Here is a 12,258-nt window from a genome sequence, read left to right as displayed (position 1 = left end):
ACAAGCAGGCAAATGCAGGTGTAAAACTGAGTATTCAAACTGTTAGGCAATATATTGGAGTCTGAGGGCTCCAGCAGGTGAATAGAGAATACACATCAATCTGAATGACTGTGCAAGCTGTGAATTTTGTTTTTGTCATAAATAACAGACTATTTCACATCGGTATAAGATTACTGAAACAGTAGGAATTTTCTTGTTGCTGGCTTTGCACATCTGTAGCATATTTCCAGCACAAATGAAACAGTATGAACAAGAGTGAGAAAACAGACACTTTCAATGGGCTTACAACAAAGTGATACTTATTAGTAATATAACTAATATCCTTTTAAGCCAAGAGTCTCCCATGTCACAGCTGTTCTGGGCTTTATTGAGAGAACAGATTAAATCTCAAAATAAATAGGAACATTCAAATTCCTAAATATAAAACTATTTTTATTTGCAGAATTATATTATTGACTCCACCCCAGGTGCCGTTTTGTTGGAGGCGCCAGCACCCATCCTCCTCTCTTGCCCCCCCCGGTCCCCCACTACTGTGCATGCCCCTTCCCTCATACCTCTTTACTGTTCCTGGCGCGAGCAGCAACTCCAACCTACTGCTTGTGCCAGCGTCAACTCTTCCTCTGACATCACTTCCTGGACCCCTGCCTAGGAAGCGACATCAGAGGAAGAGAGAACACTGGCACGAGCAGCAGGTTGGGGTTGCTGCTCACGCTGGGAACATTAAAGAGGTCGCAAGCCAAAAAGTGTGGCCACCCCTGCTCTAGCCTTTCAGTAACTCTCCACTTTTTCTCTTCCCTGTATCCATCATCTCTCACCTTCTCTCCCCACTTTTACACACAAACATCTTACCATACCATAATTACACTAGTACCCAGAACTCAAGGAGCAACAATCTTATGCATGAAAAGGCAGCACTGCAAATATTACACTGGGCCCCAAAACACCAATATACCACCTAGTGACAGGAAAGAAGAAATAGAAATGGAACTACAGATCTCTACACAAAAGCTACATGCTAGCAGAAGGTAAAATTATGGTCTTACCTGTTAATTTTCTTTCCTTTAGAAGCAGCAGATGAATCCAGAGACTAGTGGGTATAGCTCACATCGACCAGCAGGTGGAGATAGAGAACTGATTAACAGTTGGCCTTAAAGCCTGGTGTTCCTCCTGTTGATTCAGTTATGCACTTTGCCCAAGCATCCCGAAAGGAGAATGAGCATCCACAAAACTTCATTCCAGTAGAAAATGTGCCACTCAGAAATGAAATAATACAATTACCAACCATACCCCAACTGAACAAACAAACAAACAACCTACACACAGACAGTGCACTTGGGGAGGGGCTCTGGATTCATCTGCTGCTTCTAAAGGAAAGAAAATTAACAGGTAAGACCATAATTTTACCTTCCATAGCAAAGCAGCAGATGAATCCAGAGACTAGTGGGATGTAGCAAAGCAAACTCAAACCGGGTGGGACGCCAATGCCGCCTCCGCCAGCACTGCAGCGCCAAAACTTGCCTCCGAACGGGCCGCTGCGTCTAAACAGTAATGCTTCGAAAAGGTATTTCCCGACGACCACGTGGCCGCCCGGCAAATTTCCTCCAAAGACATCCCCCCGGACTCCGCCCAAGACGTAGCCAATGCCCGAGTGGAATGAGCATGAAGGTGCTCCGGTACTTTCTTCCCTGTCAACACATAAGCCGAAGCAATAGTTTCTTTGACCCAACGAGCAATGGACGCTTTAGACGCCGCCATCCCCTTGTTTTTGCCCGCGAACAACACGAAGAGATGGTCCGACCGACGAAAATCGTTCATCACCCCCAAATAATGGAGAAGCATACGTCGTACATCCAGTAGACGCAAAGACGAAAATTGTTTTCCCCAATCCTCCTTCCGGAAGGATGGGAGGAACAAACTCTGGAATGAAGAAAGAAAGAAAGCACTCCTGCAGCTTCTAAAGAAACCCCTCAATCAATCGGAGGGAAGGGTGGAGAAGGGACCTGGGAGGGCCCAGATGTAACTCCCAAAGCCGGCACCGCTCAGCCAGGCACCCCTGACCTACTGAAGAGAGCTAGTCTCAACAGAGGAATCCAAAAGAACACCAATCTATCCAGCAGCAGCCAGAATCCAGGAGCTAGAGAGTTAGCTCAACCCCTGCTGGGAGATAGAGCAAAACTGAATCAACAGGAGGAACACCAGGCTTTAAGGCCAACTGTTAATCAGTTCTCTATCTCCACCTGCTGGTCGATGTGAGCTATACCCACTAGTCTCTGGATTCATCTGCTGCTTTGCTATGGAATACCACAACTGGGTCAAATGCATAAAATATAGACAGACTCAGACTCTCAACAAATATAAAACAAGGGACTCTAGATCAGCAATAGTGATATGAAGGCAAAAACCTGAACTGGAAACCAGAAGAAGTCAAACTTGCATATACAGCAATATTAGAGACAGAGAATTACATTCAAGATATCAGAAATGTACATTTCCCAAGGCTGAGATGTTCCAAATAATAAAATATGTTTTTCTACCTTTGTAGCCTGGTCATTTTATTTTGGTACAATTGTTTCCTCTCTGCCTGCATATTTCCACATTCATGGCATATATGAAAAGCATGTGGTATAAAAAATATGCAAACTTGATCCATCCTTAGGGCTCAGGCTTTAAAAAAAAAAAAAAAAAGGTTTGCCTTGAACTAGCTCCACTTTCCACTACTGCTGTTGAAACCCACTCAAGCCCAAGGTGATCAAAAACTTGAGGATGTCAGTGCAATTACTCACCTCTGGGATATTAGAAACTATTTCAATAGTAGCTCCACAGCCAACAATAGTGCTCCGGTGAGACATTCGTCTAAAGATGCTCTGAGCAAAACTCTGAAGGAAATAGAAAAAAATATCACAGATTGAAAATTGAAATTATTATTAAATAATAGGTTAATTTACAGTATACTGTAAAACCAGCAAAGGAATATTCAAAGACAAATCCCTATCCACCGTGTGCTATGAAAGCCATCCTAAATGTCCCTCAATACATATGAGTAAAACCTACACATGAAAAACCTGATTACAAAACAATAAAATGCACTGGCATATCATTAAGCAACAGAATACGGCTGACATTTGACTGGCAGTGGAATCTAGTGGTTAAGTATGGAGTAGAGAAAGTGTGACCACCACCTCTATTAACCACTGCATGTCACTTTCTAACACAGTATTAGGATACCAATACACAACAAACAGTGGGTAAATTAAAAAACAGACAATCCTATCAGGCTTGATCATATAGTTACAGAACAAAGCTATAAAAAAATGAAAGCTGCTTTGCCAGTCCCAACCCTGAGAATGGAATACAGAGCAGAGTTTTAGCTTTTCATTCAAGGAAGGAAGAAAAAACTAAGAAAAATGTATTGTGGTCAGGTGTCTCTTAGCATTACTGTACAGAATTCCACATATCTAAGCATTAGAGCCAATCTGCATCTAATCTGGTCTGAAAATACTAGCACTGGATGAATGCAATTTGGGGGAGGGATATCCAAGATAGTGGTTAAGTTGTGACAGTATCCTATGTTGGTCCACAAAAAAAAAAAAAAAGGCAAGAAAGATTTCAGTTCCAGTTGTGCATAAAAATCTTTATTGTGTAGGTCCCAACAAGGATCCAAGTTTCGGCAATAACAATTGCCTTCTTCAGGGGGCAAATATAAACACAAAGCCGTATGACAATAACAAATGTAGTAAGGTTGGAAAGATTGCATCCAAATTAAGAAATCATTCCATATTCCGCCATGGTGTTCCGAGTAAAAAGTGCACCAAAGTAAAGAAGTGCTGGCAACAAGCTTACTCCCATAGCATTCTGAGTAAAAAGAACATCATAGCAGTAAGATCAATGCCAGCACTTCTTTACTCAGAACGCAGAAAGCACAGTTACTTACCGTAACAGGTGTTATCCAGGGACAGCAGGCAGATATTCTTAACGTATGGGTGACGTCACCGACGGAGCCCCGGTACGGACATTTTTTACTAGAAAGTTCTAGTTGGCCGCACCGCGCATGCGCGAGTGCCTTCCCGCCCGACGGAGGAGTGCGTGGTCCCCAGTTAAGATAAGCCAGCTAAGAAGCCAACCCGGGGAGGAGGGTGGGTTGTAAGAATATCTGCCTGCTGTCCCTGGATAACACCTGTTACGGTAGGTAACTGTGCTTTATACCAGGACAAGCAGGCAGCATATTCTTAACGTATGGGTGACCTCCAAGCTAACAGAGAGGGAGGAGGGATGGTTGGCCATTAGGAAAATAAATTGTGTAACACAGATTGGCCGAAGTGCCCATCCCATCTGGAGAAGATATCCAGACAGTAGTGAGTAGTGAATGTGTGAACTGAGGACCAAGTGGCAGCCTTGCAGATTTCCTTGATGGGAGTGGAACGGAGGAAAGCCACAGAAGCAGCCATAGCTCTGACCCTGTGGGCCGTGACAGCACCTTCCAGTGAGAGACCGGCCCGAGCATAACAGAACGCAATGCAGGCAGCAAGCCAGTTGGAAAGCGTCTGTTTGGAGACAGGACGACCTAGACGGTTAGGGTCGAAGGACAAAAGGAGCTGAGGAGACGAGCGGTGAGCCTTGGTACGGTGAAGGTAGTAAGCAAGGGCACGCTTACAGTCCAGCGTGTGCAATGCCTGTTCCCCAGGATGAGAATGGGGCTTAGGGAAAAAGACAGGCAACACAATGGACTGGTTGAGGTGAAATTCCGAGACCACCTTGGGAAGGAATTTAGGATGGGTACGCAGAACCACCTTGTCATGGTGAAAAACAGTGAAAGGTGGGTCGGCAACCAGTGCATGCAGCTCACTAACCCTCCTGGCAGAGGTGATGGCAATGAGGAAAAGCACCTTCCATGTAAGAAATTTGAGTGAAGTTGTGGCAAGAGGCTCAAACGGAGGTTTCATGAGTGCTGATAAAACCACATTCAGGTCCCAGACGACTGGAGGAGGCTTCAGAGGTGGTTTGACATTGAAGAGGCCTCTCATGAACCGGGAAACCAGGGGATGAGCCGTAAGAGGTTTTCTGAGGATAGGCTCATGAAACGCAGTGATGGCACTGAGGTGGACTCTGATTGAGGTCGACTTGAGGCCAGCGTCGGAGAGAGTGAGCAAATAGTCCAGTACAGTTTCCACCGCCAATGAGGTGGGATCGTGATGATGAAGCAGACACCAAGAGGAGAACCGGGTCCACTTCTGATGGTAACATTGGAGGGTGGCCGGTTTCCTGGAGGCATCCAAAATACGACGGACAGGCTGAGACAGATTCTCTGGAGAGGTCAGCCCGAGAGAAACCAAGCTGTCAGGTGGAGCGAGGACATATTGGGATGTAGTAGAGACTGATGCTGCTGTGTAAGTAGAGTAGGAAACACAGGAAGAGGAATGGGCTCCCTGGAGCTGAGCTGGAGCAGGAGGGAGAACCAGTGTTGGCGAGGCCACCGAGGAGCGATGAGAATCATGGTGGCTCTGTCCCTGCGGAGTTTGAATAACGTCCGCAACATCAGAGGTAGAGGAGGAAAGGCATAGAGGAAGCGATCCGTCCAGTTGAGCAGGAACGCAACCGGGGCCAGACGATGAGGAGAGAAGAGTCTGGAACAGAAAAGGGGCAGCTGATGGTTGTGAGGAGCTGCAAAGAGGTCCACATGAGGAGTGCCCCACCGAGCAAAGATGGAGCGGAGTGTGGGAGGGTCCAGAGTCCACTCGTGAGGTTGAAGGATGCGGCTGAGATTGTCGGCCAGGGAGTTCTGTTCGCCCTGGATATAGACAGCCTTGAGGAAGAGACTGCGGGCCGTGGCCCAGGCCCAGATGCGGATGGCCTCCTGACAGAGGAGGGGAGATCTTGTTTATGTAGTACATGGCGACCTGGTTGTCTGTGCACAGGAGAAGAACCTGAGGGTAGAGAAGGTGCTGGAAAGCCTTGAGGGCATAGAACATGGCCCTGAGTTCCAGGAAATTGATGTGATGTTGACGCTCCTGAGGGGTCCAGAGTCCCTGAGTGCGAAGTTCTCCCAGGTGAGCTCCCCATGCATAGGGGGAGGCATCTGTGGTTATGATCATGGAGTGAGGGGGTAGATGAAAGAGTAGACCCCTGGAAAGATTGGAGGAGTTCAACCACCATTGAAGCGATTGCTGAAGAGACGATGTCACAGAGATGGGATGAGAAAGAGGATCCGTGGTCTGTGACCATTGGTTGGCTAGAGTCCATTGAGGTGTCCTGAGGTGGAGTCGCGCCAGAGGAAGCACATGGACCGTCGAGGCCATGTGGCCCAGGAGGACCATCATCTGCCGAGCTGGAATGGAGTGACGAAGGAGCACCTGACGGAAGAGGTGGAGAAGGGTCCGTTGGCGGTCTGAGGGGAGAAACGCCCTCATGAGAGTGGTGTCGAGAACGGCTCCAATGAACTGAAGTCGCTGTGTGGGAAGTAGATGCGACTTGGGGTAGTTGATCTCGAACCCCAGGAGATGGAGGAAGGAGATGGTGTGCTGAGTGGCTTGCAGTACAAGCGGAGACGTAGCTGCTTTTACTAACCAATCGTCCAAGTAGGGGAACACCTGGAGGTTGTGAGACCTGAGAAAGGCCTCCACCACAATAAGGCACTTGGTGAACACCCTGGGCGATGATGCGAGGCCAAAGGGTAGCACTTTGTACTGATAGTGGCGGTGCTGTATCTGAAATCGGAGGTAGCGACGTGAATTCAGATGGATTGGAATGTGAGTGTAGGCCTCTTTGAGGTCTAGGGAACATAGCCAGTCGTGTTGAGAGAGAAGAGGATAAAGCGTGGCCAGGGAGAGCATTCTGAACTTTTCCTTGACCAGACACTTGTTGAGGTCCCGGAGATCGAGGATGGGACGAAGGTCTCCTGTCTTCTTGGGGACCAGGAAGTAGCGGGAGTAGAATCCCTGACCCCTTTGGTCTGTGGGAACCTCTTCGATGGCATTGAGAAGAAGGAGGGATTGGACCTCCCTTAGGAGGAGAAGGGACTGGGAGGAGTGAGACGCAGACTCTATTGGAGGATTGTCTGGTGGAAGAGTCTGGAAGTTGAGAGAGTAGCCGTGGCGAATGATGTTGAGGACCCACAGGTCTGATGTGATGACCTCCCAACGGTTGAGGAAGAGTTGGAGACGTCCTCCGATTGGCTGAGGAAGAGGTAATGATGGTGGGAGACTGGCTATGCCCTGGAGAAAGGAGTCAAAAGGGCTGAGATGGTTTTGACAGAGGAAGAGGCTTGGCAGGTTGGTGAGATTGAGAGCGAGCCTGAGTGTGTTGTTGTTGACGAGGTCTGCGAGGCTGCTGTTGGGGCGGGTTGAGAGGCCTGGCCGAGAACCTGCGCTGGTAAGAGGACTGTGGTCTATAAGGACGAGCAGGAGGAGCCTTCTTTTTAGGTTTCACCAGAGTGTCCCATCTGGTCTCATGTGCTGAGAGCTTCTGGGTGGTTGAATCCAGGGACTCCCCAAAAAGTTCGTCCCCAAGACAGGGTGCGTTAGCTAGGCGGTCTTGGTGGTTGATGTCAAGATCAGATACCCTCAACCAGGCCAGACGCCGCATGGCAACAGCTATGGCAGACGCTCGGGAGGTCAGCTCAAATGAATCATAAATAGAGCGCACCATGAATTTCCGCAGTTGAAGGAGGCTGGAAATTTGTTGTTGAAAGAGTGGAACTTTGCGTTCAGGGATGTATTTTTGTAGGGCGGATAGTTGCTGTACGAGATGCTTCATATAAAATGAGAAGTGAAATGTGTAATTATTCGCCCTGTTGGCTAGCATTGCATTTTGATAAAGGCGTTTGCCAAACTTATCCATCGTTTTGCCTTCTCTGCCAGGAGGGGTGGAGGCATAAACACTGGAGCCCTGAGTTTTCTTTAATGTAGACTCAACCAGGAGAGACTCATGGGGCAATTGAGGTTTGTCAAAACCTGGAATTGGGATGACCCTGTATAGGCTGTCAAGCTTACGAGGACAGTGAGTGGATTCTCCCAATTTTTATAAAAAGTTTCCCGCAGTATGTCATGGACGGGTAACCTGAGGAATTCTTTGGGAGGTTGTTCAAAGTCTAAGGCATCCAGAAAGGCCTGGGACTTTTTAGAGTCGGACTCTAAAGGAATAGAAAGAGCCGCCGACATCTCCCTGAGGAATTTGGTGAAAGAGGATTGCTCAGGCTTGGAAGCGGTATCGGTCACTGAGGGTTCCTCATCTGTGGACGATGCATCCTCCTCGGTACCGGGTGGGGATTCTTCCCATAAGTCCGGGTCCCTGATATCAGTGTGCGCACGCCGAGATGTCGGGGTGGGAGGCTCGGTGTGGCAGGTCTTAGAAAGAGACTTGCCAGAGCGCATTGAGACGGTACCGGGAAAGGAAGACTGGTGCTGATCCCAGTCCCGGGAAGAGTGATGCCGTTCTCGGTCCCGGGGAGACCGGTGCCCTTTCTGGTCCCGAGGAGGATCGGCCTCAGAGCGGGACTGTACCACAGGATGAGAACGGGGTGGTTCAGCCGAGAGGACTGGCATGGAAGTGTTGAGTGGCACCGAGGGGGTGGACACCGGTGGGATGGCGCGAGGCTCGGGCTGGTCTGGTACCGAAAGAAGTGGTGCCAAGAGGGTCGGTAACAGGTGCTGGAGTTGTTGCTGCAGCTGTTCCTGCAATTTGTCATGGAGTATGGCCGTGATGCGGTCATCCAGGGGTGGCACCGGAACCGCTTTTTTCTTTTTCAGTTCCATAGGTGCTGCTCCACGCCCCGGCGATAAGGAGGCCGATGATGAGGCACTCACCGAGATCGGGGCGGTGCGTTTGCGGGGTCGGCGTGAGGCCGGGAGGACCGGCGTCGCCACTGTGGCAGGTGGGCGTTCAAGGGAGGTGGAAGGCTTCTTAGCCAGCTTACCTGGTGCCAGCGACCCCGAGGAAGGATTGGGCGTCGTCGAAGTGGTCGGTGCCGTCTTTTACGGTACCGTCGACGTCGCGGCAGGTTCCATAGCAGATCCGGTACCGAAAAGGATGTTCTGCTGGATCTGCCGATTTTTTAAAGTGCGTTTCTTAAGAGTGGCACAGCGGGTGCAGGTGTCAGCCCGATGCTCTGGACCCAAACACTGTAGGCACCAATTGTGTGGGTCAGTGAGGGAGATCGGGCGTGCACACCGCTGGCACTTCTTAAAGCCCGGTTGAGGGGGCATGAAGGGAAACACGGCCTCCGCAAAATCAAAACCGGAGGCCTGTATGGTGACAACAGGCCCCGCTGGGGCCGGTTTCAAAAAATAGAGAAAATCGAGAGATTTTTTTTTTTTTTTAAATCGAAGAAAAAAGAGAACCCGAAGTGGGAAAAAGAGAAAAAACGAGAAAAAAACGCGAGCGGGAAGGCAAAAAGGATGTTTTCAACGGCCGTTGAAACCACATGCGTCTTCTTCGCTCCGCGGAAACGAAGAAATTGGGGACCACGCACTCCTCCGTCAGGCGGGAAGGCACTCGCGCATGCGCGGTGCGGCCAACTAGAACTTTCTAGTAAAAAATGTCCGTACCGGGGCTCCATCGGTGACGTCACCCATACGTTAAGAATATGCTGCCTGCTTGTCCTGGGATAATATGTTATGTTAATCAGGTTTTCTATTTAGCCTTTACCTATTCTGTCAGATTATATTACAAGAGGTTGGGCCAGTTACCCAGGAAGTTAGAATGGACAGTTTGACATGGACATTCAATAGGGTTTCTAGTACAGGTAGATCAGTACAACTATTAATATAGTTAGGTCATAGTTTCAAATACATAGACATAATAGCAACGTTTTTATTTATTTATTTCTAAAATTTCTAGACTGCCTATGATTAAGCGGTTAACAAATAAAACATTCACAATGGTTCAGAGACAGTACAATTACAATATACTTTCAATTAAAGTACAATAATGTCAAAAACTGGAGGAAATTTTAGCGCAAAGAACTAGTGTTACATTACAGTAGTCTAGTCAAGATAGGATTAGGGATTGCACTAAAATTCAGAAAGCTTCCGTTTCAAAGTATTTTCTGTTGGATCTTAAGCTTTCTTATCACAAGTAAAGATTTTTATTATTGATTGTATGTGGCTTTTCATGAATAGCTGGTTATCAATATCTACTCCTAAGATATGGATTGTAGTTCTAATGGAAAGTCTGTCTTGTCTACTGTAATCCTTGGAGTGTAGAATGGGTCAGTTGAGGGTCCTAGCCAAAGGAATTTGGCTTTGTTTTTATTTAGTTTGAGGCGATGGGTTGAGGTCCAGTTTTCTATGATGTGATGAGGGTATTGGCTAATGCAGTTGTTATAGGTAGCATGATCGTTATGTTGTCTGCATAGATGAAATGTTTTATTCATGTGAGATCTAGGTTGTCTTCTAAGGATTGCATTAGAAAGTTGAACAATGATGGTAAAAGTGGGGAGGGATCCTTGGGGAACCCTGCTGGGAAGATGTCAGGTGTCAGAAAGTTCACCATCCTTATGTACAGCATAGTGTCGAGTGATTAGGAAGCCTTGGAACCAAGAGAGGACTGGGCTGCTAAATCCAAAATCATGGAAATCTCAGACATTTGATAAGTCTACTAGGTCAAATTGGATTATGATTGTGCGGCTTGATGGACCATTGGTCTGACTCAGTAAGGCTATTTTTATGTTCTTATGGCCAATAACTGGTCACATCAGAAGGGCTGAGTTTTGGACGTGAAGATAATTCCTCCTGCTGATTTGGGGAAAAGGCCAGTTTTTAGGTGATAGTTGAGCCACTGGGTTATTCTTCCTATAGTTGTTGGGGTGGCTGCTTTGATCAGGTAAGGTGGGCAGGTGTCGAGGAGAAGCTGTTCTATGTCTTTGAATTTAATCTCTTAAAAATCATTCCAAGATCTGTCTGCAGGTTCTGGTGCTTTTAGAATAGAGGGGTTGTCGCCATTTGTGATCTTTTTTATGTTGGTTAGGTTATTGAATATTGAGAACGGTTTGCTTATTTTAAGATTATCTTCTTTGAAATGATTTCTTAATGTGGTTGTGATCTTTTAAAACTTACTACATTTTTACTGTTATACAGCTTTGTGTTTTTGTCCCCGATTCCAGATTACAATGCCAACATCTATTAGACTTAGAGCAATCCAACTTTTGTAATCTAACTGGGGTCCAAAATGTTCTATGTAACAAAAAGAACCAAGTTTGTCTCATAGATGCAGACACTGTACATCTCATTCTCTAAAAATTTCAAGGTTAAGAAACATTTTTTTCAACAAGCTTTTGGGGTACAGTTGGATAGGGAGGTGTAATGCATAATCCATGGAAAAATGTTTATGGTATGTATGCTGTATAACTCTGGAATGAGTGAAGTAGGTCTCTTGTGATCTAAATGCATTCTTTTCAGTTTTATTTTATGTAAATTTTTTTCTGTGAACCCTTTAGGTCTTAAAAATGGTCTTTAAATAAACTTGGGGAGTATGTTTCTAATGTTATGTTGAGTGATAATCTGGAATCTAGTCATCACCAGATGATGTACTTCAATATTAAGACACTCAAGACATTCAAACGTAGGTTCCTAGACTTCAGGAAAACAAACTTTTGTCAGGATTGGGGAATACCTCAAGGAGTTCATTGCTAAATGGGAACATCTGGGGGAAGTAGAAAAGAAGTGGTCAAAAAGGAAATAAGATATTTTAAGGGCAACAAATGTCTTTGTTAGGAAAGTAAATAAGATCTGTTAGTGATAAAAGACATTTGTAAGACTCAAGTTGGGGGGACTGGGGGAATATATAGAAGCTGAGGATGATAAAGTAGAACTTATCAACAGATATTTCTGTTCTGTGTTCAAAGACAATCACAATTAGGAATGGAAGTGAGCTAGAACTATAGGCTGCGTAGTCTAGTTTCTGATAAAAACATTACTGCAAATGCAACAAAACACAGGACAGTGTAGTTTTTGGAATCCGATGGATTGTAGGACGCAAAGGAGCATGATTTTAATAAAGGTAGGTCTTGTCAGGTAAACCTGATTTGTTTGACTGGGTGACCAGATGGTTGTATTGAAGGTGAACATTACATGCAGTACATTTAGATTTCAGCACATGGGTGACTTATAAATACAGAAAACTAAGCATCTTTGGTATGGGCACTGAAGTGACTGATGCAGCAGAGTCATCTTTACCAAGTTCTAGAAGAATGCTTTTGATGACAAAGCTGTATACACAAGACACTCACCTAAAAAGTGATGTTGTACATATTACTGTGCATTAGAA

The 12,258-nt window shown here is 46.3% G+C and overlaps 1 protein-coding gene across 3 annotated transcripts in view; it reads right to left on the bottom strand.

Moving 5' to 3' along the window:
• Positions 1–12,258, bottom strand: part of KIF13B (kinesin family member 13B) — a 485,412-nt gene that overhangs the window by 134,442 nt on the left and 338,712 nt on the right. For all 3 annotated transcript variants that reach the window (XM_033935468.1, XM_033935467.1, XM_033935469.1), the window contains exon 32: positions 2,784–2,876. In XM_033935468.1, the coding sequence (XP_033791359.1) occupies positions 2,784–2,876 (93 nt within the window). The remainder of the gene's footprint in view (positions 1–2,783; positions 2,877–12,258) is intronic.

This window comes from Geotrypetes seraphini, chromosome 3 (assembly GCF_902459505.1).
Source record: "Geotrypetes seraphini chromosome 3, aGeoSer1.1, whole genome shotgun sequence".
NCBI lineage: Eukaryota > Metazoa > Chordata > Amphibia > Gymnophiona > Dermophiidae > Geotrypetes > Geotrypetes seraphini.
This window is presented reverse-complemented; position numbering and strand designations above follow the sequence as displayed.